This window comes from Salvia splendens, chromosome 7 (genome assembly GCF_004379255.2).
Source record: "Salvia splendens isolate huo1 chromosome 7, SspV2, whole genome shotgun sequence".
In the NCBI taxonomy this organism is placed as follows: domain Eukaryota; kingdom Viridiplantae; phylum Streptophyta; class Magnoliopsida; order Lamiales; family Lamiaceae; genus Salvia; species Salvia splendens.
The window spans coordinates 33,365,721-33,391,469 of NC_056038.1; the positions used below are offsets into that span (position 1 = coordinate 33,365,721).

Below are 25,749 nucleotides of genomic sequence, written 5' to 3' on the forward strand. Positions count from 1 at the left end.
AATCAAAATACATGCATGGTTTCTCCATTAGCTCCCACGTATTATCACATATATGTTTATTCTAATAATATGGCAGCTAAGGTTTTGTCAAGTTAAAATATTTCCTAAATTGGATGTACCCCATGTGTACATAAAATATGTATAATAAATAAAGAAGAAGCCATCTATATTAATATTATAGAAGATCCCTATACATAACCACCCATAAATTTAAACTAACACACATACGCATACTTGTATATACACACACTTATATATATAACATATAATTATACAAGTATAATTATACTTGTATATACACAATTATATCATTGGAGATGCTCTAATGGTCCCTTTCACATTGCAATAAAAAAATGATCAACTTTGGATCACTTCCACATTTGCTTGCACGTCCCCTCTCTCTGTCTATAAACTACACAATAATCCATCTGTCAGCATTCGTCGGCCCCATATTATAACCCTCTCTCCCTCCATTTTCTTGTTCTCATCAATCTCTTTCTCTCACCACCATCTCCGCCGCCATGAACGCCGGATTCACCCGCCACCGCTTCTCCAACGACCTGGACGACTCCGATTATTCCGCCAGCAACAGCGGCGGAGATTCCCCGCGCTCCAAGATGGCTTCCACTTCCTCCTCCAAAAGAAGGTAAATATTCTCTCATGTGCATGCATATGAAGACAATTAAGAGAGTAATTGAGTTGATTAATTGGTTTAATTACAATCTGCAGTAGGAGAGCTTCACAGAAGAGAGTGGTGTCAGTGCCGATCAAGGACATTGAGGGATTAAGGCAGAAGGGTGATCAGATTGGTTCTCCACCGTCCGATTCTTGGGCGTGGAGGAAGTACGGCCAAAAGCCTATCAAAGGCTCCCCATATCCGAGGTAATTAACTTAATTAACCGCTAAGTATAATCAATTAGGGTTCAATTTGGGGCTAATTGGTGCAGTATAATTGCAGAGGGTATTATAGGTGCAGTAGCTCAAAAGGATGTCCAGCAAGAAAACAAGTGGAGAGGAGTCGATTGGACCCTAAAATGTTGGTGGTGACGTATTATTGCGAGCACAACCACAATTGGCCGGTTTCCAAGGCCAACTACCACAAAACCACCGCCGCCAGAAACGTCAAAACTCCGATTTCGGAGGAGGAGGAAGAGGAAGACGAGGAGGAAGAAGTGGAGAAGAAGCCTACGATTAATCTATCCGATCAATCTCACGACGAATTCGAATTCACGGCGGCGGAGAACAAATTCAGCAGTAGCAATAACGGCGGCGAAGGACTGTTCATCCAAAACGGCAAATTCGGATGGTTTGCTGATTTCGAATCGGCAAATTGCACTATGTTGGAGAGCCCGATGCTGGCGGAGGACAGGATTAGTGCCGACAGCGAGATGGCGATGATTTTCACGATGAGGGAGGAGGATGAGTCGCTCTTCGCCGATCTCGGCGAGCTGCCGGAGTGCTCCACCGTGTTCCGTCGTGGGATGGTGGAGAGCGAGGCGGCCGGGATTGGCGACCACCGGATGAGGGCGGGTGATGTGACTTAGATTTTTATTTTTAATTTTATTTATTTTTAATTTGTAATTTTAAAAGAAATGTTGAGAGAAGGTTCTTTTGTAATTTTTTAATATTATTTTACTATTTGTCAACAGTGTAGACTGTAGAGGTTAGAAAAAAATTTGTTTGTTTGGGTGGTTGAAAGTCATAAATTAAAATCTCGTTGTAATTAACACCAATGCTTGTCGGTTTCTCTGACTACTACTCTTATTTAAAGCATCAGCAGCGGGTCCGGTGGACGTCGGACCGGCGTGCCGCACGTTCGTCATTAGGGAGAGACCGGCGGGCGCGGACACCGCAGGTCTGCGGTTTTCTAACGACGTCCGTCATTGCGGTGCCACGGCGGACGTCCCGATTTTTAATTTTTTTTAAAAAAACTCTATATATATGGCTCGTTGAACTTCATTTCATTCGCACCACTTGTTTTAACGAGTTTATCTCTCTACTTTCATTGCTTTTGAAGATAAATGGAGCACCACAATAGGGATTCCCCCGCCACGAGCGAGTAAAAACGATGACGTTTCCCGTTAGAGTTGGGGGAAATGCCGGCGGAAGTGCACCGATATCCGGGATGATGCATGGAATGGTGCCGATGATGCCATAACCCCAAATGGCAGGGATGACGCCCGGGTACTACAATATGTACTCTTGGTGTGCAGGGATGGGTGGGATGATGCCCCAAATGCCCGGGATGATGATGCCCGGGATGATGCAGGGCATGCCTGCCGTTGCGGGGGGAGCAGGCAGGGGGTCCCCCAATCACCTGGGGACAATGTCTATCGCCCATACATGGATTTATTGTCTAGTGATTCCCCCCAGAGTACTCATCTGGAGACTCAGTTCACCGGCATTGAAACTTTCTCTTTTGAGGAGTTGGACTATCTTCAGTCAAGGAGTCTCCCACTGAGATGCCACCGGCGGTAGGGAGGACGAGTAAGCAGGGGAGAGGGAAGGGAAATGGCACTACCTCGTCCTCGCGTGCGGGGAACGAGGGTGGGGCGGGGGCCGAGGGGAGGGGAAGGAAGCCGGCGGGAGAAAGAGGACCATCTGGAGCATAGGGGGTGCGTCGCGCTGGCGAAGGCCTGGGTCGGTATAGTCGAGGATCCCTACATCGGGGTTAACCAGCACATCGACATAATGTGGTGGCGCATTAGCCAAAGCTACCCCCAATTCAAACCGCCAGGTGGGAAGCCTCGCGATGGAGAGCAATGCCGGAAACAGTGGGAGCGGCTGAGGAGGCACCTCAGCTGATTTTCCTGCATCTACCAAAACAACCTCTGCACGGCAACCAGCGGCATGTCCGCTGATGATGTGAAGCTTCTGTTTCACTAGCAGTACCCCGACGGTGAATTGGGTTTCTGGGAAGTCAAATATTGGGAGGTCTACCTTGTGGTGCAGACTTCCGCCAAGTTTAGTGCAGGTGTTGAAGCTGGCTGGCCGAAGTAGACGAAGATCAACGCCTCCTGCGAGTACAGCAGCAGCGCCGGTTCCCATGAACTCCCCGACGCCGAGGCAGAGTTCCCGACCCCTCAATCGTCTTCCAGCCGCCGTAGGGCAAAAGACCGCGATGCGGATGGCTAGGGGAAGCGCCAGCGGGTCCTTCCCAGGTCACTCCCGAGCTCAAGTGGCATGCGGCGACTGATCCCCTATACAAGATGATGTTGAAGGATGCCATCGACTCTCACAGGGCCGATTTGGGTAAATTGTAGTACTATATCATAACATAACTTATTCTCGTTTTTAGTTTATAATACTACCATTTTTCAAATCTGGGTAGTATAATAAGTCCTTGAGATTTAATATATTTTCATTGGCGACTCATCCTTGCAAGCAAACACAGATCCTTGAAATGGATCTGATTTTAATATTACCACATCTGTCTCAAGCTACTTACACGATATTCCATTTTAGGGGTCTGAAACTACTTGCATCATTTTTCATTTTTGGCAAAAACTTTAAGAGCTAGCAAGAATGGTGAAGGGTGAAGGTGGCGAGTGGAGGGTGGGGTGTCGACGGCGGTACAAGAGGGTGAAGGAGGCAACCGCGGTGGGGGAGGGAGGATGAAAGAGGGAGTGCGGGGGAGAGGGGAAGCAACACGCACATGCACTCCGCTAGAACACAAGTGTTCGTCTTTTCTAAGTTGCAAGTCAACCATTCTTAATGTACCATGTTACTAGTCATGACTCAGACATGAATATAGTTACTGAGATTAAATAAATATAGCAAAACTATTTAGCCAATCTCCCAAAATATCATTTAATACACTAAAATAGTTGGATTAAAGGGATTAATTGTTTGACTATCGGCAGTCATTTAATACACTAAAATAGTTGGATTAAAGGGATTAATTGTTTGACTATCGGCAGAAGAGATAAATTGAAAAATAAAAAAGTAACATGCCAGAGATTAATTGTCTATCGACTGAGGACATAACTCGAAAAATAAAAAAATAACCCGCTGTGCAAATCTGTTGTAACCCACGTATTCACATTAAAATTAAAAGAGTAATCAATCTAAGCAAACATGTGGATCATCATTCTTTCACAAAATAAGTCCCAAAAATTTGAATTACTATCAACTTATAAAGAGTTCCCATTATTGGTGGCGGTAAATTTGAAAAGAGCTAACAATCAATGGAGATGCAGCTGGCCGCAGCCGCCGACGCATCATTGGTGCTGACGAAGGGATCGATCTTCACCCATATCAGAGAGAAAACAGAGGCCAGAAGCACCGACCACAGCACAACTATGGTTGGAGTCCGATTCTGCCGCCCCATCAGACCTTTCAGGAACGGATATAGATGAAGAATCACCCAAAACGCGAAGAACACTTTCCCGAACAGCGGGCCCCACGACTCGTACCCGCTGTTCAGCGCGTCCGAGAATCCCGCCACCACTCCCACCAGGTTCATGATCAGGATCGTCGTCGGCGGGATCAGGACCGTCGTCCACTTGAATACATACAGATCCGCAAACTCCCCGTCGTCCGCCGCCTTCGCCGTCACCGTGAAGTTCGTGTCCACCCCCGCCAGCATTTTCAGGAACCCCTGGAACACCGCGAACAGGTGCGCCGACACGCCGCCGATCACCCAGAACTGCTCGTTACGCCACAGTGCCTCGATGCTCACGCCGCTCCACCGTAGCTCGATCACGCTCGTCAGGATGATCGAGATGAAAAGCCCTAGAAACAGCACGCTCGCCAGATTCGACAGCTGAAATCAATTCAGGTCTAATTAGGCAAATTGAACAAAATTAGGGCAAAACTAGCGAATTGAATTACCGTGGGGATGATGAATTTGCCGGTGACGAGGCATATCGCGGGGAGGGTGCAGTACGCGACGAGAGGGAGAGAGGTGAAAGGGTAAACAATGGTGTTGATGTAGGCGAGGCGCTGCAGCCACATGAGGCGGCCGGCGCCGAAGCCGTACCACAAGGGGCAATGTCTGCTCAGGAAGATCTCGACGGATCCCAACGCCCATCGCAGAACCTGGTGCAGCCTGTCCGACAAGTTGATCGGCGCCGATCCCTTGAACGCCGGCCTCAACGGCATACAATAGATTGATCTCCACCCGCGGCATTGCATCTTGAATCCCGTCAGAATATCCTCTGTAACCGACCCGTAGATCCAACCGATCTCTTTCCCCCATGTCGTTTTCTCTTCATACCCGCACCCGATCACATGGATTGCTTCTCTGATCAGCGTTGATGGATTCGCGGAATCAGCCACTCCTCCGTTTTCCAGCAGTGTTGACTCGATGAAGACGCTAGACAACCCGAAGGTCTTCTCGAAGCTCATCTGCGAGATGAGCATCGACCTCTCGTGTTCATCGTAATCTGCAAAAGAATCATAAGCATGATGAATTGCTGTTGCTATGAAATGAAATGAAAGGAAATGTAAGAAACTGACTGTCGATTTCTCTGAGGTTGAAGATGGCAGCGTTGAGGTCTTCTCTCTTGGCATCACGATACGTCTCTGCGAAATCCTTCTCTTTCGCGGGCTTCTTTCTACGACAGCAGCAGCAAGACGATGACGATGACTTGGCAGGCAGAGTGGGAAGGTTTGAAGGGCCATAGCCGTAAAGGGCTTGTCTGTTGAAGACACATCCTGTCCCGACATACACTGGTCCTTGAATTCCATCCAACCCTTTCATGTTTACCTGCAAGAATACAAGTGATTTTCTGCACAAGATTGTAGTAAGGATTTAATTACTGAATAGAGAAGGGTCATTACGTCGAAGAAAACTGTGTTACGGTTGGCATATCGATCGCTCTTGTCAATGCCATCAAACCTCTGGGGGAACTGCACATAGCAGACGTCGCGGCCAACTTGAGGATCCATGAAGAAACACATTGCCTCGCGAATAGCTTTGCTGTTGTTCACATAGTGATCACAATCAAGATTGAGTATGTACGGTGCGTTTGTTAGAACCGCAGAAACTCTTATCTGAAACAAGATTATCATCTGCATCATCGTCATCTTCGTTTGGTGAAGAAGATAGTAAGAACTCTCACCAGAGCATTTTCTGCACCAGCCTTCTTGTGATGTTGGTAACCAGGTCTCTTCTCTCTAGAGACATAAACCAACCTCGGCAGCTCATTGCCATCTGTATCGTGTGCGCCCGTGTTTCCTAAAAACACCTAAGATCGAACGAACATGGTTTCGACAGTGTGAGTTGATATTGGTGTCACAAGAACATATGTATGAATGAGGGTACTAGAATGAACCTGAATCATTCCAGGATGATCGCGGGAATTATTTCCCGGCCAAGATGTTCCATCAGCCATGATCCACCCTTCATCTGGTGTTTTCTGGGCCTTTGCTACTAAAGCGTTTATCCGAACTTTATACTCTTCGTAGTCTCTCTGTAACACAGTAGAACAAAGGATGATTTTCGAGATAAATCTAGTGGAAAAGAATGGATCAATGCTGAAGAGTTCACTTACTTTCATTGCTCTGCGTTCCTTGACAAAGGAAGGCTGGATTTTATCCTTCAAGTAGTCAATCTTTTGTGAGAAGTAGAACTCTGGGGCACGAGGCTCAATGGCGAATTTCTTGCAGAAGGGCACCCATTTCCTTGCAAAATCAGCCGTCTCCACAAGGGACTCGAAGGTAAGCATGGCTGCACCATCATCAGATACATAGCAAGAAACTTTATCAACTGGATAATCCACTGCGAGGATTGAGAGGACTGTGTTTGCTGTTATCAAAGGAGGCTCCTTCAATGGATCCACTGTACTCACAAAGAAATCGACAGCAGCAAGCTCAGACGGCTCCCCCTCGCGCTCATACCTAGAGTATCATCAGATCACAAAATCTTAAGCAAATCTTGTCATGTTTTAGAAGAAGAAGAAGAAGAAGAAGAAGAAGAAGAGACCTGGCAGACAAGCGGTCAATGAAGGTCTCCCTGTTGATAGGACACCATTTGGGGAACTGATCGAGCACCCAAGAGAAGGCGAACCATATCTCACAAATGACAGAAGTCAGCCATAGACCAAAGGCACTGTCAACAGGATGCGTGACACGATATTGGAAGAAAAGGGCGAGGATGATGAGTCGCATGATGATCACAGCTCTGTATGCTGTGAGCTGGGATTTCGGTATAGGGATTACTCTGGAAAGAGCCTGAGAAGCATCCACTGACCTGCAATTTTTTGATGTTATGACATTCTCATCAATTAAGTAATCAAACAAGAAGATGTATGTCTATAATGATGGATACATAAATGTTTATTTTGTCACACCCAACCCATCTTACGTCAACAATTGTAATAAACAAACTTAAAATAAAATTTCAAAATCTAACATTTATTCGATACATATTACTCCCTCCGTCCCGCACTACTCCCACATTTCATTTTCGGCACGGAGATTAAGGAATGAGTGTATAGCAAAGTCAAATATTACGGCTGTAGGTGAAAATTTTTACTAAAAATAGAAATAGTGCAAATAGCTAGGGACGCCCAGAAAGGAAATAAGTGCAAGTAGTCCGGGACGGAGGGAGTATAAAATATTTTTGGACTGTAGTGGGACGCTCTCATCACCCTATATGTTATATATTTATCTACGTGTAAAGAAATGCGTCAGCTGCCGATCCTGATAATACGCATACCTCACGTAAACTAAAACATCATCCATATCTTACTCCATAAAAATAATAGTAGTTGTTTACATGAGTCGCAACTCAATGAAAATAAACCATACCTTTAGTTTCACATCACAATTATCAACCATATTCTTTGATCAATACACATAGCAATAAACCATAACTATTAGAAACAGTTCTATATAAATATGCATATGTCACTTTGTTCAGTTTATTATTCTGTGACAAATCAAGTCCGGTATCTGCCCGGGATTCCATTGTACATGACCCGAAGGTCCCATTGCATTTGTATATATATATATATATATATATATATATATATATATATATAACCCGAAGGTCGGTTGCCATTGTATATATGACCCAAAGGTCCGTTGCCATTGTATATCTGACCCGTAGGTCCATTGCCATTGTATACATATTATATGACCCGAAAGTCCATTGTCATTATATATATGACCCGTAGGTCCATTGCCATTGATATCAGACCCAGTACATGACTATCACAGATCCTCTTTAATCCAATGATTCAAATAATTCCAAAAGTACGTGCAAACATATCAATTGCATCAATTACATATTTCTGTCATATAATTCATTTACAATATATTAAACATATCCATTGCACCAATCACATATCCATACTATATTTCACCATCTATATCAAATAACACATAATTATATCTGAGTCACGTCATATAATCAAATTATTCACTTTATTTAACACATGACAAAGAAGCACATAAAACATGAAAAATTAAAAGCGTGATTTATACACACCTTACTTTCATATGCTCGTCAGCCGAGCTCCTGGTTTTGATTTCAGAGGTATTGTCAATATCTCTCCCTGACTCTTCATTTCTACTACGCCTTTTCTCCCTCCCCCAAGCATTCACACGCACCTCCCTCTAGTATTGTTAGCAAATGTTGGTTTATAAGCTGACCCCCTCCTCCTTCATCTATATCACATAACTATATATATTTTTATATTTTCTTTTAATATCATCCTTTATAAATCTAATATTGAATGCATTTAAAAATATTTTGAAATATGAAAGAGAATAGGGGGATGATGACTCATGTAAAAGTCCTACCATATGAATTACTACGTGGCCACACAAATAGATCCGGCAAAAAAAACGTGTTGGTCACTAATTAAAAATAAAACACCACATATAAAATAATAATTCTAATTCTTATTTGTATAATATATATAATTTTTTTACACCTTACGAGTGATCAAACTACATATAGATTCCATTTGTTTGATTAGGTACTTCATAAAATGACGATCTATTTTAATAATTTAATATAGAATATTTTCTATTTTATTTGTTTCCAAATAAATCGTTATTTATTTATAAAAATAACATTGATCCCTTAATTATAATGCCCACTTCACAATTTTAGTAATTTCATAATGCAAAATGACAGAGCAAATATTTAAAATAAAACATGTATAAGGTCAAGGATGTTACGTAGTAGTATTCAGTTTAGTAGTTGTTGTGAAATGATGTAAGTTTCAGTGTGCTTAATGAGGTTGGTCATCCATTTGCTGTTCAGATGGAACTATTTCTGCTTTTTTATCCTTTTTCGGAGCTTTGTTCTTCTTATTCTTCTTGTCTTTCCAACTTTCCACGCGATTCTTCCATATCGGATTTCCAGAATCATCCATATATTCTTGAAAATAAGACAAGAGTAAAATAATGAATTTCTCATCCAACAATGTAGGCTGATATTATTGTTAAAATTGTTCACTCACCACTGTCTATTGTGGAAACAGTACTGGTTTTTCTAGCATGAACTCCAGTTTCCTGCAAAAACATTCAAGCATATATTGGCATTCCATTAAACATTGAAACAAATTATAATCACTCAGTAACTATTCAACTTGAACAAAAAACATTATGATGCTTCTTGCCTGAGAAGTATGTATAGTCGGAATATGATTGCCGGATTCTTCAGCCACTGCTGCACCATCTGTCCATTCATTATATACAAAACATATATATTGAGAAAAAAAATGTGAAACATGACCACACTCAGATTTCATGAAAACATGCATCAAAGCTGTGATCAAGTGAATGTTCAGTAAAAGCAAAATAGAAAGAGTAGTATGCCTTCAGCGTAAGGAGTGGCACAGCGGATGCAGGAGGTACGGTCTTCCTTGATCTCGTAATCCAGACAATGTTGGCAAATGGGATAATTGCATTCATTACAGGCCACAAAGACTTCACCTTTGGAGTTTAATCCCACTTGTTCTCCACAAGTCTTGCATATGGGAATTCCAGATTCCATCATCTTTACTTTGCCACCTTCTGCAAATAGTAGGTTTATAATTCTCCCCAAAGTATTTTCTCAAGAAGATTTCCAAGCATGGAAATATATATGTGGAAATGATTTGAGAGACAAAATCAAGGAATATAAGTGTTGTTTTTGATGAATATGAAATAGAATTGGGAAAGGCTGTTGAGTTTGGTGGAATGAAGCTTTAATCAGAAGGTGATGGAGAAGGATCATCTTTTTTTCTTTTTTCTTTCTAATTTCTGGTTGAAAGATTTCAAAAATTTTGCGGGAATTGTAAGGCAGGTTATGGTTGGGGACATACATCTCTCAAAACTATTCTTCATCTTAAAGGACTCAAACTCTGGAGATTTGCAGATTTGTCCTCGTAAATTTGGGTCTTCTCAAAAAGGCCCCTGAATTAATGTAGTGTACACTCTATCAGTCCTTCTCATAGTAGCAACAGCAATAACGGAGAACAAATTCAGCAGTAGCAATAACGGCGGCGAAGGGCGGTTCATCCAAAACGGCGAATTCGGATGGTTTGCTGATTTCGAATCGGCAAATTGCACTATGTTGGAGAGCCCGATGCTGGCGGAGGACAGGATTAGTGCCGACAGCGAGATGGCGATGATTTTCACGATGAGGGAGGAGGATGAGTCGCTCTTCGCCGATCTCGGCGAGCTGCCGGAGTGCTCCACCGTGTTCCGCCGTGGGTTGGTGGAGAGCGAGGCGGCCGGGATTGGCGACCACCGGATGAGGGCGGGTGATGTGACTTAGATTTTATTTTTATTTATTTTTAATTTTTAATTTTTAATTTTAAAAGAAATGTTGAAAGAAGGTTCTTTTGTAATTTTTTTATGTTATTTTACTATTTGTCAACAGTGTAGAGGTTAGAAAAAATTTTGTTTGTTTGGGTGGTTGAGTCATAAATTAAAATCTCCTTGTAGTTAACACCATGACTACTACTCTTATTTAGATATAGATAAACTATAAATTAGGTCTTGATGATTGTGAGTATATTAATAAATGGAGTAATTGATAATATTACTGAGCCTCTTTCTGTGGAATGTAAATTGATCGTCCAGCACTATTTTCATTTTTAAAATAAAGGGATATTTTGCATTATAATGAGTGACATTAAACAATCATATTATCATTGTCCACATAAAGAGTTTCAAAATTATTTTTAAATTTTCATTTCTAAAATTCAAACTATTGAATAAATATTCTGTAGTTAGTATTTGAGCATTTATTCTTCTTCTTTTTTTATAATTATTGTTATTTTTAACATATATAGATGTAACATATATAGATGTATAGTTGATGAAGTAAAAAGTAACATATATAATTGCATAAATTAAATAATAAATCAGGTAGACCATGATACCACCAATTATTAAGTATCGAGTTCAAAGAAATATACTAGGAAAGCATATCCAATGTTCTTTTAAAACTTAATAACATGATAGTTGATGAAGTAAAAGTAACATATATAGAGCAAATTGTAAGGAATTTAGCTAATGTAAAATATAAATCTTGAGATCAGACCTTGTAAGCGGTAAATTGTAGTACTACATCATAACATAACTTTTTCTCATTTTTAGTTTACAATACTACCATTTTTCAAATCTGGGTAGTATAATAAGTCCTTGAGATTTAATAAATTTCCATTGGCGACACATCCTTTCAAGCAAACACAGATCCTTGAAATGGATCTAATTTTAATATTACTCCATCTGTCTCAAGCTACTTACATGATATTCCATTTTAGGGGTCTTAAACTACTTGCATCATTTTTCATTTTTGGCAAAAACTTTAAGAGCTAGCAAGAATGGTGAAGGGGGAAGGTGGCGAGTGGAGGGTGGGGTGTCGACGGCGGTACAAGAGGGTGAAGGAGGCAACCGCGGTGGGGGAGGGAGGATGAAAGAGGGAGTGCGGGGGAGAGGGGAAGCAACACGCACATGCACTCCGCTAGAACACAAGAGTTCGTCTTTTCTAAGTTACAAGTCAACCATTCTTAATGTACCATGTTACTAGTCATGACTCAGGCATGAATATAGTTACTGAGATTTAATGCATTTTCTTACTTGCAAGTCAACCGTTTATAATGTTAGAAGTCATGGCCCACGCATGGTTATGATTATTGAGATTAAATGAATTTAATTTAGTGAAAATATCGTTTGAATCCTATCATATAACATTTTTTAATAAATTTCACCAAACGCACGACATACACTCCTATCCAACGACCTTTGCAGCACAAATCCAAATTTACATAATTGGTGTTCACATATTTGGGTAGTTGCTGATTTTATTTTCGTATTTGTCCTATTGTATATTTGCAGAAGTAAAATGATGGTTTAAATGCTTCATTATAAACCGTGGGGTAAATGTTAGGAATATTATTTTCCCTCTCATAAATAGCAGCAGAACTTTTTGTAAAGTTTAAACACCCCACGGCCCACCCTACAGTTTCAAATCTAACCAGTAAAATCATGAGAAAAGTAATGACAAATAGCATGGACAAACTACAGCAACAACCTAAACAACAACAAAAAACAGTTGTTTTTTTTTTCTTTTTGTTGAAATGACACTTGTATGATATTTGAATTAGTATGTCGTTCCTCAAACATCATATGTGAATTTGGCACTCCGTGAAAGCAATAAATATTATAGCATGTCGATCACAATATATCTAACATCTGCAGAGGTAAAAGTTTACACCACAATCTCAAAGAAGCTGGCATCATACCTCACGAGGGTAAAAAAATCTACGAGGAGCAGCAACCTCCTTGCTTCACACCCGATGCGCCTTTGCTCACGTCGATTTGTTCGCCCTTTGACGGGACATTCTGTGCATTCCCGTCGTCACCTGCCTCCATGCTCTTCTTGCTCACAATGCGGTGTATTTGCGTGAGAACTTCTGTGAATGCATTCTCGACATTGGTAGCATCGAGGGCAGAAGTTTCCATAAAGTAAAGCGACTCCTTTTCAGCAAATGAGGTCCCGTCATCTGTTGAGACTGCCACCAGATGCCGGAGGTCACATTTGTTGCCAATAAGCATGACAACTATGTTTGGATCAGTGTGATCCCTCAACTCTCTTAACCACCTCTCGACGCTTTCAAATGTGGAGTGCCTAGTGACATCATACACAAGCAAAGCACCAACAGCACCGCGATAGTATGCACTGGTGATTGCACGGTACCTGGAGACCAGTGGGAGAACATATGAAATGGAAACCATGAAAAGTCTCATCTTTCCTGATGAAGGCGACTGCCCAATGAAATGATTAGTCCTACGAAAAGGCAAGCTATTTAACTACAGAAGTGTAACTTGGCAATAGTAATTCTCTGCATCAACCTTGACTTGTGATCATCTGTATGATATTTAGTTAGTTTGATCTCTAAACTACGATGCTACCTCACACTGGGATTTGTTACCTCAAGGATAGCAACTATACCTTTGATCTTACAGGTTTGGATTTTGCAATAGCCCAACATGACAAGACAGGGTATATACTATATACCCTTAAGCCCGTGGAAGATTAAAACTATAGTTGACTCGTAACAGAAAATTGATTCTGATCCATATCCCCATCATTATTAACTTTTTGGCAGAAACTTAAAATTGGGCATAAGAAAAGTTGACTCGTCAAAACTATGCCAGTCTAGATTTCAATAACTCGGAGTAGTTAACTTGAATGAGCGAGCATCTATTATTCGTGGGCATAAGAAAAGCTTATTATTTTAACTTTGATAATCATCAAGCTGAGTTCAGGCATATTATATGGGTCAGCAATTTCATCCATGCCATGATCATTCCACGGTCCACACCACTATTACAATATTGAAACAAAACAAAAATTGTTATTACAACTAGGTTACGATATTCTTAAGGTCTTGCAAGCAAGAAAATCATCTAGAATAAGACTGCACAAAACCTGCAAACACATTTGCAGGCCTTTGAGCATAAAACCAAATACGTAACTTCTATAAAGATCCTTGTAAATTTTCTGATTCCATAGGTATCACTTGGGGATGCATTTGAATCAACTCATAAAATCCCTTGATCACACAGCACTGCTAGTCGAACGGCTACACCAAACTCATTTCCCAGTTCCCACCATGTGTAGGGAATAAAGGCGCAATTTGGTAAGTGCATAGGAAAAACTAAGACTAGCATAGTATAGTATGGCATATTCCTTCGATCTACATGGTACACTTGAAGAATCTGCCTAACTGCCTTTCCAAAAATCAAACATTATCTCCCATTATTAAACCTAGATCAGTAAACGCTTTCAGCTCAAACTCAAACCTAATGACGGCTTCACACAGCCTACAGATCTATCTAGCAAACCTCCATCTCCCTACATAACTAGAAATCTACTAAACACAATTTCCATAAACAATAAACAGCAGATCAATTTCAGCAATTCTCGAATAATATAGCTAGAATACAAATTGCAAGAACAGCAGATCAGAGATTAGCAAACAACGAACACAAATGCGCACCTCTCCTGACCCGCAGTGTCCCAAATCTGAGCCTTGATCACTTTGCCGTCGACTGTCAAACTTCTGGTGGCGAACTCGACGCCGATAGTCGATTTGGACTCGAGGCTGAACTCATTCCTTGTAAACCTAGAAAGCAAGTTGGATTTTCCGACGCCGGAATCCCCAATCAAAACCACCTTAAACAAGTAATCATAGTCGTCTTCTGCCCGGTAACCCGCCATTGCTGTGACAGATTGGGAAGGTAGCAGGGCCGGCTAGGCGGATCCAGTTCACGTAAAACCAACACTCTTTTCGAAAAAGGTCAAGTAAGTAAAATATGGGGTGGGATTTGGGAGAGTTAATTATGAAGGAGATAACAACAGTAAGAGAGTGCGGATTTCCTGTTTTTCAACAGTCACTCAAAGACCTTTTTTCAGCTTCGTTTCTCCTTTTCTGTATTTTTTCTTTTTTTAATTTTATTGAGCCAATATTTTTGCTTCAGGAATTTAATGGGCTGAAGCTGTGGGGGCCCATATTGTAGAAATTCCCGAAAAAGAGAAGAAAAATTTGTAGGCAACAAATTAATTCATGCTTTCTGAATAACATCATGTAGTTCAAAATATGGCATTCGTGGTGTCCTATTGTGTCAATATTTTGTACTTTAGTTTGACTATACAATTATGAGTTGAGCTTTATTATTTTTTGAATCATTTAATTTTATATAGGATAAATTCAAAAATCCGACAAGTACTCGCACGAAATTATTGGATTTTGAGTTAAGTTTAAGAGTTTATTGGGCTTCATGTCCTTATCATATCGATCCATAAGAAATCTCATAATTTTCGACTGGATTTCGTTAACCTATGAAAAAATATTAGTATTATTTTAATTATATTTATTCTTTTCAAAATATTAGATTTAAGAATTAAGTCTAGTCATGTAAATTAAGATTTCGTGTCAACTCTTGCAATTAACGGGTATGTGTCATGTAAGGGTCATGTTCGAGTTTGGATTGAACCTTATTGGATTAAGTCGTTATCAAATTGAGCTGAAAATGACACAAGTGTCACGATTTTCCTGGCCTAATTTTAATCTTGATTGAATGATGGTGAAGTGAATAAAAGGGTGGGAAATAGTATTGTATTCCCTGGAGGAGGAAGAAGTAATATAGGAGAAGAGCAGCGTTGAAACCGAAATGCAGGTAGCTGAATTTGGGTAGACAAGAACTCAAGTGAGATGAGGAACAGCACATGCCATGACACCTTATAAAAGTATAAAACCAATCACTATCGCATCGCATCCACTCCCATCCAATTATTACTCTCTTCTTCAATCTTTAATTTCCCAAACAATGTCCATCTCCGAAATCTCACCCGAATCCCAGAGGATTCAGTTGGTGTCTGGTTGGGAGTGGAGGGAGTGAGATTTGAGTTCGCGTGAGTGGATCAAGCTATATGGAAGATAACTGAACCGAATGGATCAGTTAGCAAATGTTGTTGCCACTTGATCAAGGCGATCTCGCTCTCGCTCTCGCCAGCCAACCAATGTAATTTATATAACTCCCGATTTGCACTACTTTAACAGTAAAGCGGCAGGTTCGAGGTCGATCCCACAGAGAAGCGAGTGTATCGAGTGTGTGCGTAGTGAATAGAGTTCGGCTGCTGCCACGCTTTAAATTTGAGAGTTTTACTATTGAGTTTACACTAGGCACAAAGTAAACTATCTACAGGATCAAGTCACTGATTACTACTGGATCAAGTAAACGTCAGGCTGAGAATAAGAACTCAACTAACTAAGCATGCTACGGAAAACATGAAACACCTTGCCACTCAACATGATTAAACACCTGGCCAAAGATTAAAAGCTAAAATGAACTTGAAAACAGTAAACACGAGAACGAAAACAAAATAACTCGATTTTATACTAAAAGCTCAGAACAGTACAGCGACCATGCGGAATGTAAAAAGATCGAAACTTTAGCTACAATGCGAGAATTAAACTAAGCTAACTCTTCGGAGAATAAAGCAAGTAAAACCGAGAGGTCCTCGGCGAGAAACTTGAGATAACGCCGACATATATCGAGAATTCTGTAGCGCTTCCTTCGGTCGCCCTTTCTAACTAAACATTTCTCTATCTTTAGTACTGGGAGACTAAACTAAAACGTAAACTAAACTAAAAACATAAACTAAACGTAAAAGGAAGGTTTTTTTATTATGGTGGCACATCCTCTATTTATAGGCACTTCGCACAATCTCCAGCTGGATAACGATCTTGGCAGAGGATATTCGCTCACGCTGTGAGCGAGCGACTCATCGAATGCTATGTGCCTTCCTTCTAGAATGACGTCGCTTTTCAAAAACAGATTCATGACTCAGATCCGTCCTTGCGTCTCATGTATCAACACGTGTCCTCTTCTAGAACGTCGTCCTTGCTAACAGAATGATGCGCACCATCCAACTCATTAGCCTCACGTGTCCTTCTTCTGGAAGCCAGTGGTCCCCTTCTTGACTGCTTGATTACTCTCCTTGATCAACTCTCCGATTTTTGGCCTTTTTTTCGCCCGTTGTACTTGCTTGATCAGTTTGGCCTTGTTGCCTTGGTCAAGCGCATTCCTGCACAATTAACACTTGCTTTTGCGCGATAAACCGATCAAGTAGCGTACTTTTTGCCCCTAAACCGATGCATGAAATAGGCCTTATCAGTGTCTCGCTCTGTCTCCGAATGCCTGCTCTCCAAATACCACGACGTCTTTGAATTCAACTTCGACTACTCTGGTCTCCACTGGTTCAACGAAGAGCGTTTCTGAGCTCGCCAGACGACCTCACAAATGCCAACGCGCCCTCTCTTTCAACGTGGTTCGTTCAATCTTTCATGTTAATTATTATCACATGTAGACACACATTATTTCTTATTGTTAATTGAATCATATGTTTTTGCAGACATGCTTGTGTGCTCCCATGAGATGCTGAATACTACTCGGATTCGGAGATTGCACCTTCTCTTCTACATCAAACAACTATTCTGCAACTCTATATATAATCTTCCATACTTAATGTAACAGTAGAGACAACACTAAAGTTTATTCTGGTTATGAATGTTAAGCTATATTGATTTTTCAGTGCCTATATTATTTTCATGTTCACGTCATGATTTGAATTTTCGAAGATGAAATTGGTCATGCTTTTAGATGTAGATTCAATCACATGGCTTCAAATAAATTAAGTCGGAATCTGCAGTGAGAAGCTGTGAAATGCATTAATTAATTTAAATTACTTAATTAATTTCAGAAGGAAAGAAAATTACTAATTTTCCTAATACATCAAAATAAAGTGGACCAGTGGATTCCTCTTTGGGAAAACAACACCCACTCCCAACACCTTCTATCCCCTATTTTCTCTCATCCATCTTCTCCATTCTATTTGATCTCTCTACTTTTTTTAACTCTTAATAATTGTGTGAATTCTTGTTAACAGTTTATGCGAAACTTTAATTTGACTTGAAATCCTGGGTATAATTGTACGCACATTTTCATTTTTTCCGAGCACGTATATAACAATTGTACAAAAATGTGTTTGGTTAATTTGATACAAAAGGTAAAGACAATTATGTCGAATCGTCATTGTGTCTATACGATAAAGATCCAACCGACACAATTAATAATGATTCTTTGTGTAGTAAATTTGACAATTGTTTGGTCGGTCGAATAAAAATTAGTTATGTCAGTCCAATCTTTGTCGTATCTATATAATAAGGGTTTGACCATAATTGTCTTTACCATGTATATCAAACTAAACAAGAATAGTTATTTCCATTACCTTTAATTGAAAAATACATGCTTGCAAAAAAATCAAAATGTGACTATATATTTCTAGACCAAAAATAAGTAATAAATCTATTTATGTTGAGCGATTTCAAGTCAAATTTAAATGAAGTTGCATGAATGTTAACAAGAAGTAGCACAATTATTTAAACGAAAATAAGTAGAGAGAAGGTGGATGAGAGAAAATAGGAGGGAAAGGTGTAGTATATTGGTGTATTAGAAAATGTAGTAGGAGATTCCTTTGGGTTTGGAAGATAAATTAATTTCGCAAAAATGAAAGAAAAATATAGATGGGAAAGATTGATAATACTAGAGATTAAAGATGGAGTATATGTATAACAAAGGATATATTAAATAGACTGATGAATCCGCGAATTTTTGATGTTAGTAAATGCTGGTAGAGAATAAAGACTACGACGCAATGAATTTACGTGGTTCGATTTACTGAAGTAAATCTACGTCCACGGGAAGAAGGGAGGGCAAGATTGTATTGCTTGATCTGGGATTACAGCTTACAACACAGACTTGCTATATGATATTTTATCTCTAGAGAGCTTAACCCTTTTCTATCTGATCTAAGTTCTATTTATACATTGAACTAGGATCGTGGTTTGCAGCTCCACTAACAAGATCGTGGGTGAGCAATAACTGCTCAATAACTGCTTCGTACCACTAAATAGATCGTGGGTATAGCGGAGGTCGTGGAGGCCTTTCATGAGTCCACTAACTCCTAGTTCGGTCGAATGCTGAGACCGAACTGCTGGACTTTACCGATCAGCTCTTGCCGATCTGAGAGGAGAGCTTGACTGGTCGGCTTTTACCGAGCTGTAGGCTGAGTCCGAACTCTTTGGTCGTGCCGAACTCTTTGGTGCCGAACAGATACTCTTTCTTGGGCTCTGGGCTGATGGGCCGTCACTGTTATTGGGCTTGCCATTAGGGTTTAGTTCGTACCCCATCACTACCCCCCCGAAGGGCGAAGTGAATCACTTCGGCGAAGTGAGTCACTTCGGCATTCTGGATAAAGGCAAGGGGGAGGCTGATGTCAGGGGACGTGCCTTGCATTAAATGCGACAGTAAAATCCGGCCGTTGAATCCTGAAAAGGTGGGATTCGAAACGGTGCGACGATTTTGAAATCTTCGCCGAATCTGATAAATACCTCCTTTCTTCATCATTGAAGCACTTTTGCGACTGCTTCTTCTGCACTCTCTCTTTTTTGCGAAAATTCTCTCTCCGCTTTCAAGAATTTCTTCAGACTTTCTTCACCTTCAAAAAGTAAGAAAAATGTCTTCTTCTTCTTCTTCGGAGTCGGGTAGCGGTAGGAGAGGCGGTAAGGGGTCTTCTGGCCGGAAAGAGTCCGGGGAGAAGACCGTAGAGTATTTCCATAGTATTTTGAGTAAGGATACTGTGATATCCCTACCCGAAAAATACTTTTTTCCTGGGGGGAAGGCGGTGGTACCTGACGGTGATCATAGGGCTGACTCCCCGCCGGAGGGTTACGCCACCGTGTACGAGGCCTGCTTAGAATGCGGGCTTCGTTTCCCCCTCCCTTCTGCCTTTATAGATTTACTAGATTTTTTTCAGCTTCCTTTAGGCCAGGTGACTCCGAACTCTTGGAGGCACTTGTCGGCCTTCGCTGCCGAACTCCGTAGGTTAGGAAGGGATTTGTCTTTGAAGGCGATCCTTAAATTCTTTCAATTTAAGAGGAAGGGGTCTTGGTTCTACTTGATCCCTGTACAGCCGTTTAGGGCCTTTTGTAAAACGAAGTGGCCGAAGTGGCAAAACCGCTTCTTCTACTATGATAGGACCGCGGCTCCTAGTTTTCCCTGGAGAGGGCCGAAGTCCGTTATCCGTCATCCTCGGCCTGAACCGTTGGACGAGCTCGATGGCGAGCTCAACAAGATTCCCATAGTTAGGAAACAATACACGGAGTCTGAGCTCGTCAAGGGCGACGTCGTGTTCGACATCTCGTCTTCGGACGAAGAGGCCGAGGGTGAGGATTTCTCTTTATCTTTATGCTCTACTGCTTTAACGAAGAAAACTAACCTGGCTTTCTTGCTTTTTGGCAGTGTACATGTTGAATAAGGCTATCCGAAAGTCCTCCGAGCTTGTGGAGCCGGAGAGGCAGAGAGCCCCTCGCTCGGCGTCTGAAGCCGAGAAGAATCCGAAGAGGCAAAAAACCTCTTCTTCGGATCCGAAAGAGCCGGAGCCGTGTTCGGCTAAAGGGAAGGGGAAATTTCATGAGTCCCCAAGAGTGCCGGGGAAAGACCTGGTCATCTCCGAGGTGGTTGCAGACATCCCGGAACACGTCCCTGAGCCTTTTCAATGGCCGACGAATTTTGTGGAGGTAAGCTTTCTGACTTGGCTTCTTTTCCACATTTCTTGATGGCCATTCTGTTGAGTTTTTTCCTTGTTCATCTTCAGAGAGCCAAGCTCGTCTCCGTGGAGCTCTCCAAAGCATCCCACGACTACGAGGAGATGCAGAAGGAGTTGCATCTTGCTCGTAGTCTAGCCGAACAGGCTGAGGCCAAATTTGAGAGGGCCCGAGCTGCTAGGATCTCGGCTCAGGATGAAGCTCGGTCAGCCAAAAACCAGCTCATCATCCTGCAAGAGCAGACGAAGCACCGGGAGGCTCAGAAGGAGGCTGCCGCCGTGGCTGCCCAGGGGGAGGCTCTCCGTGTTTACACGGAGAAACTCTTTTTGAGCGGCCAGTTCTCGGCCTTTGTCGGTAGTCTGGTAAGGCTAATTACCGATAAGGGCGAGCAGGGGGCCGACGTCGTGCTGCCTCTGTACAGCCGAGAGATAGCAGCTCGGCTTCAGAATCTGCCGCTCCTTGAGGAGCTCGCTTCATCCTCGGTCCTGCTTTCTGCAGACCGAGTCCGGAGTTGTCGAGCTGATCGGGACGAGAACCTGGAGGCTATCTTTGCCTCCGTGGGACCCGTTTCACCCGCTTCGACTTACAACGGAGAGGGTGAGGCCGAGCCGCTGGGGCAGGAGGCCGAAGTCGAGCGGGCCGGGCATCCGGAGAAGGAAGCCGATCAGGAGGCGGAGGCGAGGCCGGCAGGATGCGAGGCCGAGGCTGAGGTAGCTCAGGAGAAAGAAGCTGTACCAGACCGAGGAGCCGGAGACGAAGCTGGCGGAGTATGATTTCGTCTCCCTTCTCTTAGTCTAGTTTCTTCCTTGTAAAATGGCCTTGAAGCCCTCCTAGTGTAAAAAATTTTCCTTGTGAATGAAAAATTCTCTACACTTGTCTTCGTATAGCTTTTCGTACTCGCCTTTATTCCTGTTGTATTTTACTATCTGCTCGGTACAGCTGCCGAACTAATATAGCTGCTTTGTACTCAAGGAGAAGGAGATACTTCACTGGAAACGGCTGTACTCTTCGGCTTTAGACGAAGCTGAGAAAAGAGCTATAGCCGATCAGACGAAGAATGACGAGCTTCTGGCTCGTTTAGTGAAGCTGGAGGCCGATAATAAGGACTTAGAGTCCGATAAGAAGGATCTGGAGGCCGAGCTGAATACGACCATTGCTGAGAGGACTGCGTACGAGGATTACATCCGTGTGCGCGGGGGAGTGACCATATCAGATGTTCAGAGTCGAGTTGACGAACTGTGGGAGGAATATCATGTACTCCGGAGGAACAATGCGCTGGAGAGCTCGGCTTGCCAACAAGTTGTGAAATCATTACGGCGCTGGGCTTCTCGGTACGACATCATTCTTTCCCGGCGTCCCTCAATCGAGAGATTCCTTAGGCATTTCCCGCCAACAGATGCTCGCACTCCAGATCAAGCCTCTGGTTCCCTTGTTCAAAATCCTACTCCAAGTCAACAACGAACTCCGGAACAGCCGGAAACGTCAAGACGAGAACGGGCTCAGGAGCAACCGGAATCGTCAAGACAGGGACGGACTGAAATTCGCCGAGGAGTTGTGACTATGAGCGAGCAAGATCAGCAGATGCTTATTGCAGAGACTCTTCATCGCCGAGGGGTTAGAGCTTCTCGGGCTCGGGGAAGAGGCGTTGGGTCGAGGATAGCATCTCGTCGACCTGCTTATTCTTCATCTGCTCGGAACAACCGAACTCGGCTTCCAGAGGATTTTGCAGATAGGTGGCTTAACTTTAGCAACCGCGGACAGTAGAATAGTCCTTTGTAATGGCGTAATGCCTTCTCGTAGGGGAGCTGAATTGTCTGCCGAACGAGATTTAATAAATGAAATTTTTTCCTTTCGCTTTTATCACTGCTTGCTTACAGTTCTGCGAAACAATTTCATCGTGCTCGTCATCGGTCTTATGAAGTGAGCTTCTTTGATCGGACTCGTCTTTGATCTTATGAAGGAAACTTCTTTGACCGGACTTGGTTTGTGTTCTAATTTGGCGATTTTTGTCGCCGGGATCGAACTTTCCCTTGTCCTAATTCGGCGAGTTTTATCGCGTGGATCGGACTTTCCCAGTTAACCGAAGTGGTCTTATGCAGTAAACCTCTTTGACTAGACATGGTTGTCCTCGGTCTTATGAGGTAAACTTCTTTGACCGAACTTGGTCGTCCTAATTCGGCGAGGTTTATCGCGTGGATCGGACTTTCCCTTATTGCAGTTCGTTTCAGACGAAGTGCTTATTTCTTAAGCCGAATTGTGGTCTTGTATCTTCCTGAGAAGCTTGGACTCACAATCGTTGGCTTATTGCAGTTCGTTTCAGACGAAGTGCTTGTTAAGCTGAATTGCGGTCTTGTATCCTCCTTGGAAGCTTGGACTCACAATCGTTGGCTTATTGCAGTTCGTTTCAGACGGACTGCTTGTTAAGCTGAATTGTGGTCTTATATCCTCCTTAGAAGCTTGGACTCACAATAGTCTTTAATAATCGATCTAAAAAGGGGATCAGTCTTTAAAGAACGATATACCTCGGTACCATTTGTAAGAGACGACAAGCACATAGAGACAAAACACATAGAGAAAAAATGAAAAAGATGAAAGAAAAAAAACTTTAAACTTTTTATAAAACGACAAGTAAAAGGTACAAGTAAAAAACAAACAAATAAAAACATGTACCCCTATGACCGAACTAGACACAAGACAGACTGACCGGACTTTGTCTCTTACAAGTGGAACTTCTTGAGGTTGGAGACGTGCCATGTTCGGGGTACTTGTTCTCCTGACATGTGAGTCAATTTATAAGACCCTTTGCCGAGGACTTCTGACACCCGATACGGACCCTCCCATGTGGGCTCGAGTTTGCCCAGCTTTTCTGCTCGGCTTACTTCGTTGTTTCTCAAGACGAGATCTCCCACTTGAAATTGAAGCTTTTTCGCCCTTTGGTTATAATACCGGGCTACTTGCTCCTTATACTTGGCTGCTTTTATGCACGCCAACTCTCTTCTTTCTTCGGCGAGATCTAGTTCTGCTCTCAGTCCGTCGTCATTCATTTCTGAGGAGAAATTTAGAGTTCGGGGACTGGGTACGCCGATCTCCACCGGAATTACGGCTTCAGTGCCGTACACCAGACTATACGGAGTTTCACCGTTGGAGGTTTTGGGTGTAGTTCGGTAGGACCATAGGACTTGAGGGAGATTTTCTACCCATTGTCCTTTGGCTTGTTCTAACCGAGCTTTTAACCCTTTCACCAGAATCCGGTTCGTTACTTCCGTTTGTCCGTTTGCTTGGGGATGGGAGACCGAAGTGAACCGCTGTTGAATGTTCAGCTCTTGGCACCAATTCTTGAACGTCTTGTCGGTGAACTGAGTCCCATTATCCGAAATGAGGATGTGGGGTATGCCAAATCGGCACACTATGTTCTTCCAGACGAAGTCCAATGCCTTTGAGCTCGTTATCGTAGCTAATGGTTCAGCCTCCACCCACTTCGTGAAGTAGTCCACGGCAACGATAAGGAATTTCATTTGCCGAGGAGCTTGAGGAAGTGGTCCCACTATGTCTATGCCCCATTGCATGAAAGGCCAAGGGCTTTGCATAGTGTATAGATCGGTCTGCGGCATCCTTGGGACATTTGCGTGAATTTGGCACTTCGTACACTTCTTGACGAGCTGCACTGCCTCTTGTACCATGGTTGGCCAATAATATCCCCATCTCAGAACTTTTTTAGCTAAAGCTCTGGCTCCGATGTGGCTACCGCACGATCCTTCATGAACTTCTCTGAGGATGTAGTCCGTCTCTTCTGGTCCTACGCACCGCAATAACGGCTGAAGGTAAGACTTTCTAAAGAGGACTCCTTCATGAAGTTCGTACCGAAGTGCTCGGCACGTGATCTTCCGAGCTTCTCTCTTATCCTCGGGCAATTGTCCTTGATCCAGATACTGCAGGATCGGCGTCATCCAGTTCGGCGAGCTGGATACTGAGTGTACCTCGGCTTCATCAATGCTTCGGTGCATTAATTCTTCCGCCTTTGAGCTCGGATCTGAGGCCAACTTACTTAAGGTATCTGCTCGGCTATTTTCCGCTCTGGGAATGCGGATTATCCGAAAATAGGAGAAACTTCGGCTGATGCTTTGCGCTTTGTCCAAATACTTCTTCATTCTCTCGTCACGGGCTTCACTTGTACCCAACATGTGATTTACTATGACTTGTGAATCACAATGGACTTTGAGAGATTTGACGAGCAGACTTTGCGCTAACTGGAGTCCGGCCAGGAGGGCTTCGTACTCGGCTTCATTATTAGTAGTGGGGAATAGGAACCGAAGTGAGTAGGCTACCTCGTGTCCGTCGGGAGCGACAAGTAAAATACCAGCTCCACTTCCCATCTTGTTCGAAGCTCCATCTACGAACCCGCTCCAGCAGTCCGGCGGCTCTACTTCGGATTCCAAGGGCTGTGCTAGTTCGGCACTGGCAGAATTCTTCTGTTCGGCAATAACAGGAATTGCTTGATCGAACTTCGCTTCTGCAAGAAAATCTGCCAAGGCTTGTCCCTTGATGGCTTTCCGAGGTAGATATTCAATTGTGTGCTCTCCCAACTCTATAGCCCACTTGGCGATTCTGCCTGATGCTTCTGGTTTGGTCAACACTTGCCGAAGTGGCAGATCAGTTAAGACGCATACCTTGTGAGCATAGAAGTATGGCCGCAGTCTCCTTGCTGCATTTACTAATGCCAGAGCAATCTTTTCCAGAGGTTGATACCTGGTTTCTGGACCTCTTAATGCTCGGCTTGTAAAGTAGATGGGAAGCTGCTTTAGGCCTTCTTCTCGTACAAGCACCGCGCTGATGGTTTGATCCGATGCCGCTAAGTATAAGAATATTACTTCGGCTTCGGTTGGAGCAGAGAGAATAGGAAGCTCGGCTAGATAACTTTTGAGCTCGTCAAAGGCCTTTTTCTGCTCGGCTCCCCACTCGAACTTTGGTGCCTTTTTCAACACCGTGAAGAACGGCAGTTGCTTTTCGGCTGCTTGAGAAAGGAATCGATTCAGTGCGGCTAGACATCCGGTTAGCCTTTGCACGTCATGTATGGACTTCGGCATCGCCATGTTTTGAACAACTTGAACTTTTGAGGGGTTTG

General features: G+C 42.7%; 3 protein-coding genes across 7 annotated transcripts; 1 reads left to right on the forward strand and 2 right to left on the reverse strand.

The window, feature by feature from the left end:
* The first annotated feature begins 374 nt into the window (after nt 1–374).
* LOC121811237 (probable WRKY transcription factor 65) lies at nt 375–1,737 on the forward strand. The gene is made up of 3 exons (XM_042212054.1): nt 375–646; nt 730–882; nt 959–1,737. The coding sequence occupies exons 1-3, from the start codon at nt 522–524 to the stop codon at nt 1,542–1,544; spliced, it is 864 nt and encodes a 287-aa protein (XP_042067988.1). The 5' UTR covers nt 375–521; the 3' UTR covers nt 1,545–1,737.
* A 2,283-nt stretch (nt 1,738–4,020) lies between these two features.
* LOC121811235 (cellulose synthase A catalytic subunit 8 [UDP-forming]) lies at nt 4,021–10,174 on the reverse strand. Of its 5 annotated transcripts, XM_042212053.1 has the most exons (13): nt 9,778–10,174; nt 9,579–9,637; nt 9,420–9,471; nt 9,194–9,337; nt 8,799–8,805; nt 6,929–7,195; nt 6,498–6,843; nt 6,279–6,416; nt 6,066–6,191; nt 5,785–5,997; nt 5,461–5,710; nt 4,834–5,387; nt 4,021–4,765 (listed from the first exon to the last, which is right to left on the reverse strand). In XM_042212053.1, exons 1-13 carry the CDS (start codon nt 9,956–9,958, stop codon nt 4,178–4,180), a joined length of 2,925 nt encoding a protein of 974 aa, XP_042067987.1. In that variant the 5' UTR covers nt 9,959–10,174; the 3' UTR covers nt 4,021–4,177. The 5 variants fall into 5 exon arrangements, with proteins under 5 accessions (XP_042067987.1, XP_042067985.1, XP_042067983.1 ...); XM_042212051.1 differs by lacking the exons at nt 8,799–8,805; nt 9,579–9,637; nt 9,778–10,174 and adding an exon at nt 8,443–8,616 and having other exon boundaries at nt 9,136–9,337; nt 9,420–9,474; XM_042212049.1 differs by lacking the exons at nt 8,799–8,805; nt 9,579–9,637; nt 9,778–10,174 and adding an exon at nt 8,438–8,616 and having other exon boundaries at nt 9,136–9,337; nt 9,420–9,474.
* Nucleotides 10,175–12,485: 2,311 nt separating this feature from the next.
* On the reverse strand, nt 12,486–14,888 carry LOC121810972 (ras-related protein RABA1c). The gene is made up of 2 exons (XM_042211721.1): nt 14,457–14,888; nt 12,486–13,150 (listed from the first exon to the last, which is right to left on the reverse strand). Exons 1-2 carry the CDS (start codon nt 14,675–14,677, stop codon nt 12,715–12,717), a joined length of 657 nt encoding a protein of 218 aa, XP_042067655.1. The 5' UTR covers nt 14,678–14,888; the 3' UTR covers nt 12,486–12,714.
* Nucleotides 14,889–25,749: the final 10,861 nt, after the last annotated feature.

Bases quoted from the DNA above. Each gene is read 5' to 3' on its own strand.
- LOC121811237 (XM_042212054.1), top strand. From the start codon at position 522: ATGAACGCCGGATTCACCCGCCACCGCTTCTCCAACGACCTGGACGAC. The intron at 647-729 runs GTAAATATTCTC...TACAATCTGCAG, and splicing joins ACTTCCTCCTCCAAAAGAAG to TAGGAGAGCTTCACAGAAGA. The intron at 883-958 runs GTAATTAACTTA...GTATAATTGCAG, and splicing joins AAAGGCTCCCCATATCCGAG to AGGGTATTATAGGTGCAGTA.
- LOC121811235 (XM_042212053.1), bottom strand. From the start codon at position 9,958: ATGATGGAATCTGGAATTCCCATATGCAAGACTTGTGGAGAACAAGTG. The intron at 9,638-9,777 runs GCATACTACTCT...ATGAATGGACAG, and splicing joins TGCCACTCCTTACGCTGAAG to ATGGTGCAGCAGTGGCTGAA. The intron at 6,192-6,278 runs GTTCATTCTAGT...GTTCGATCTTAG, and splicing joins ATCATCCTGGAATGATTCAG to GTGTTTTTAGGAAACACGGG.
- LOC121810972 (XM_042211721.1), bottom strand. From the start codon at position 14,677: ATGGCGGGTTACCGGGCAGAAGACGACTATGATTACTTGTTTAAGGTG. The intron at 13,151-14,456 runs GTGCGCATTTGT...ACTGGTCTCCAG, and splicing joins GACACTGCGGGTCAGGAGAG to GTACCGTGCAATCACCAGTG.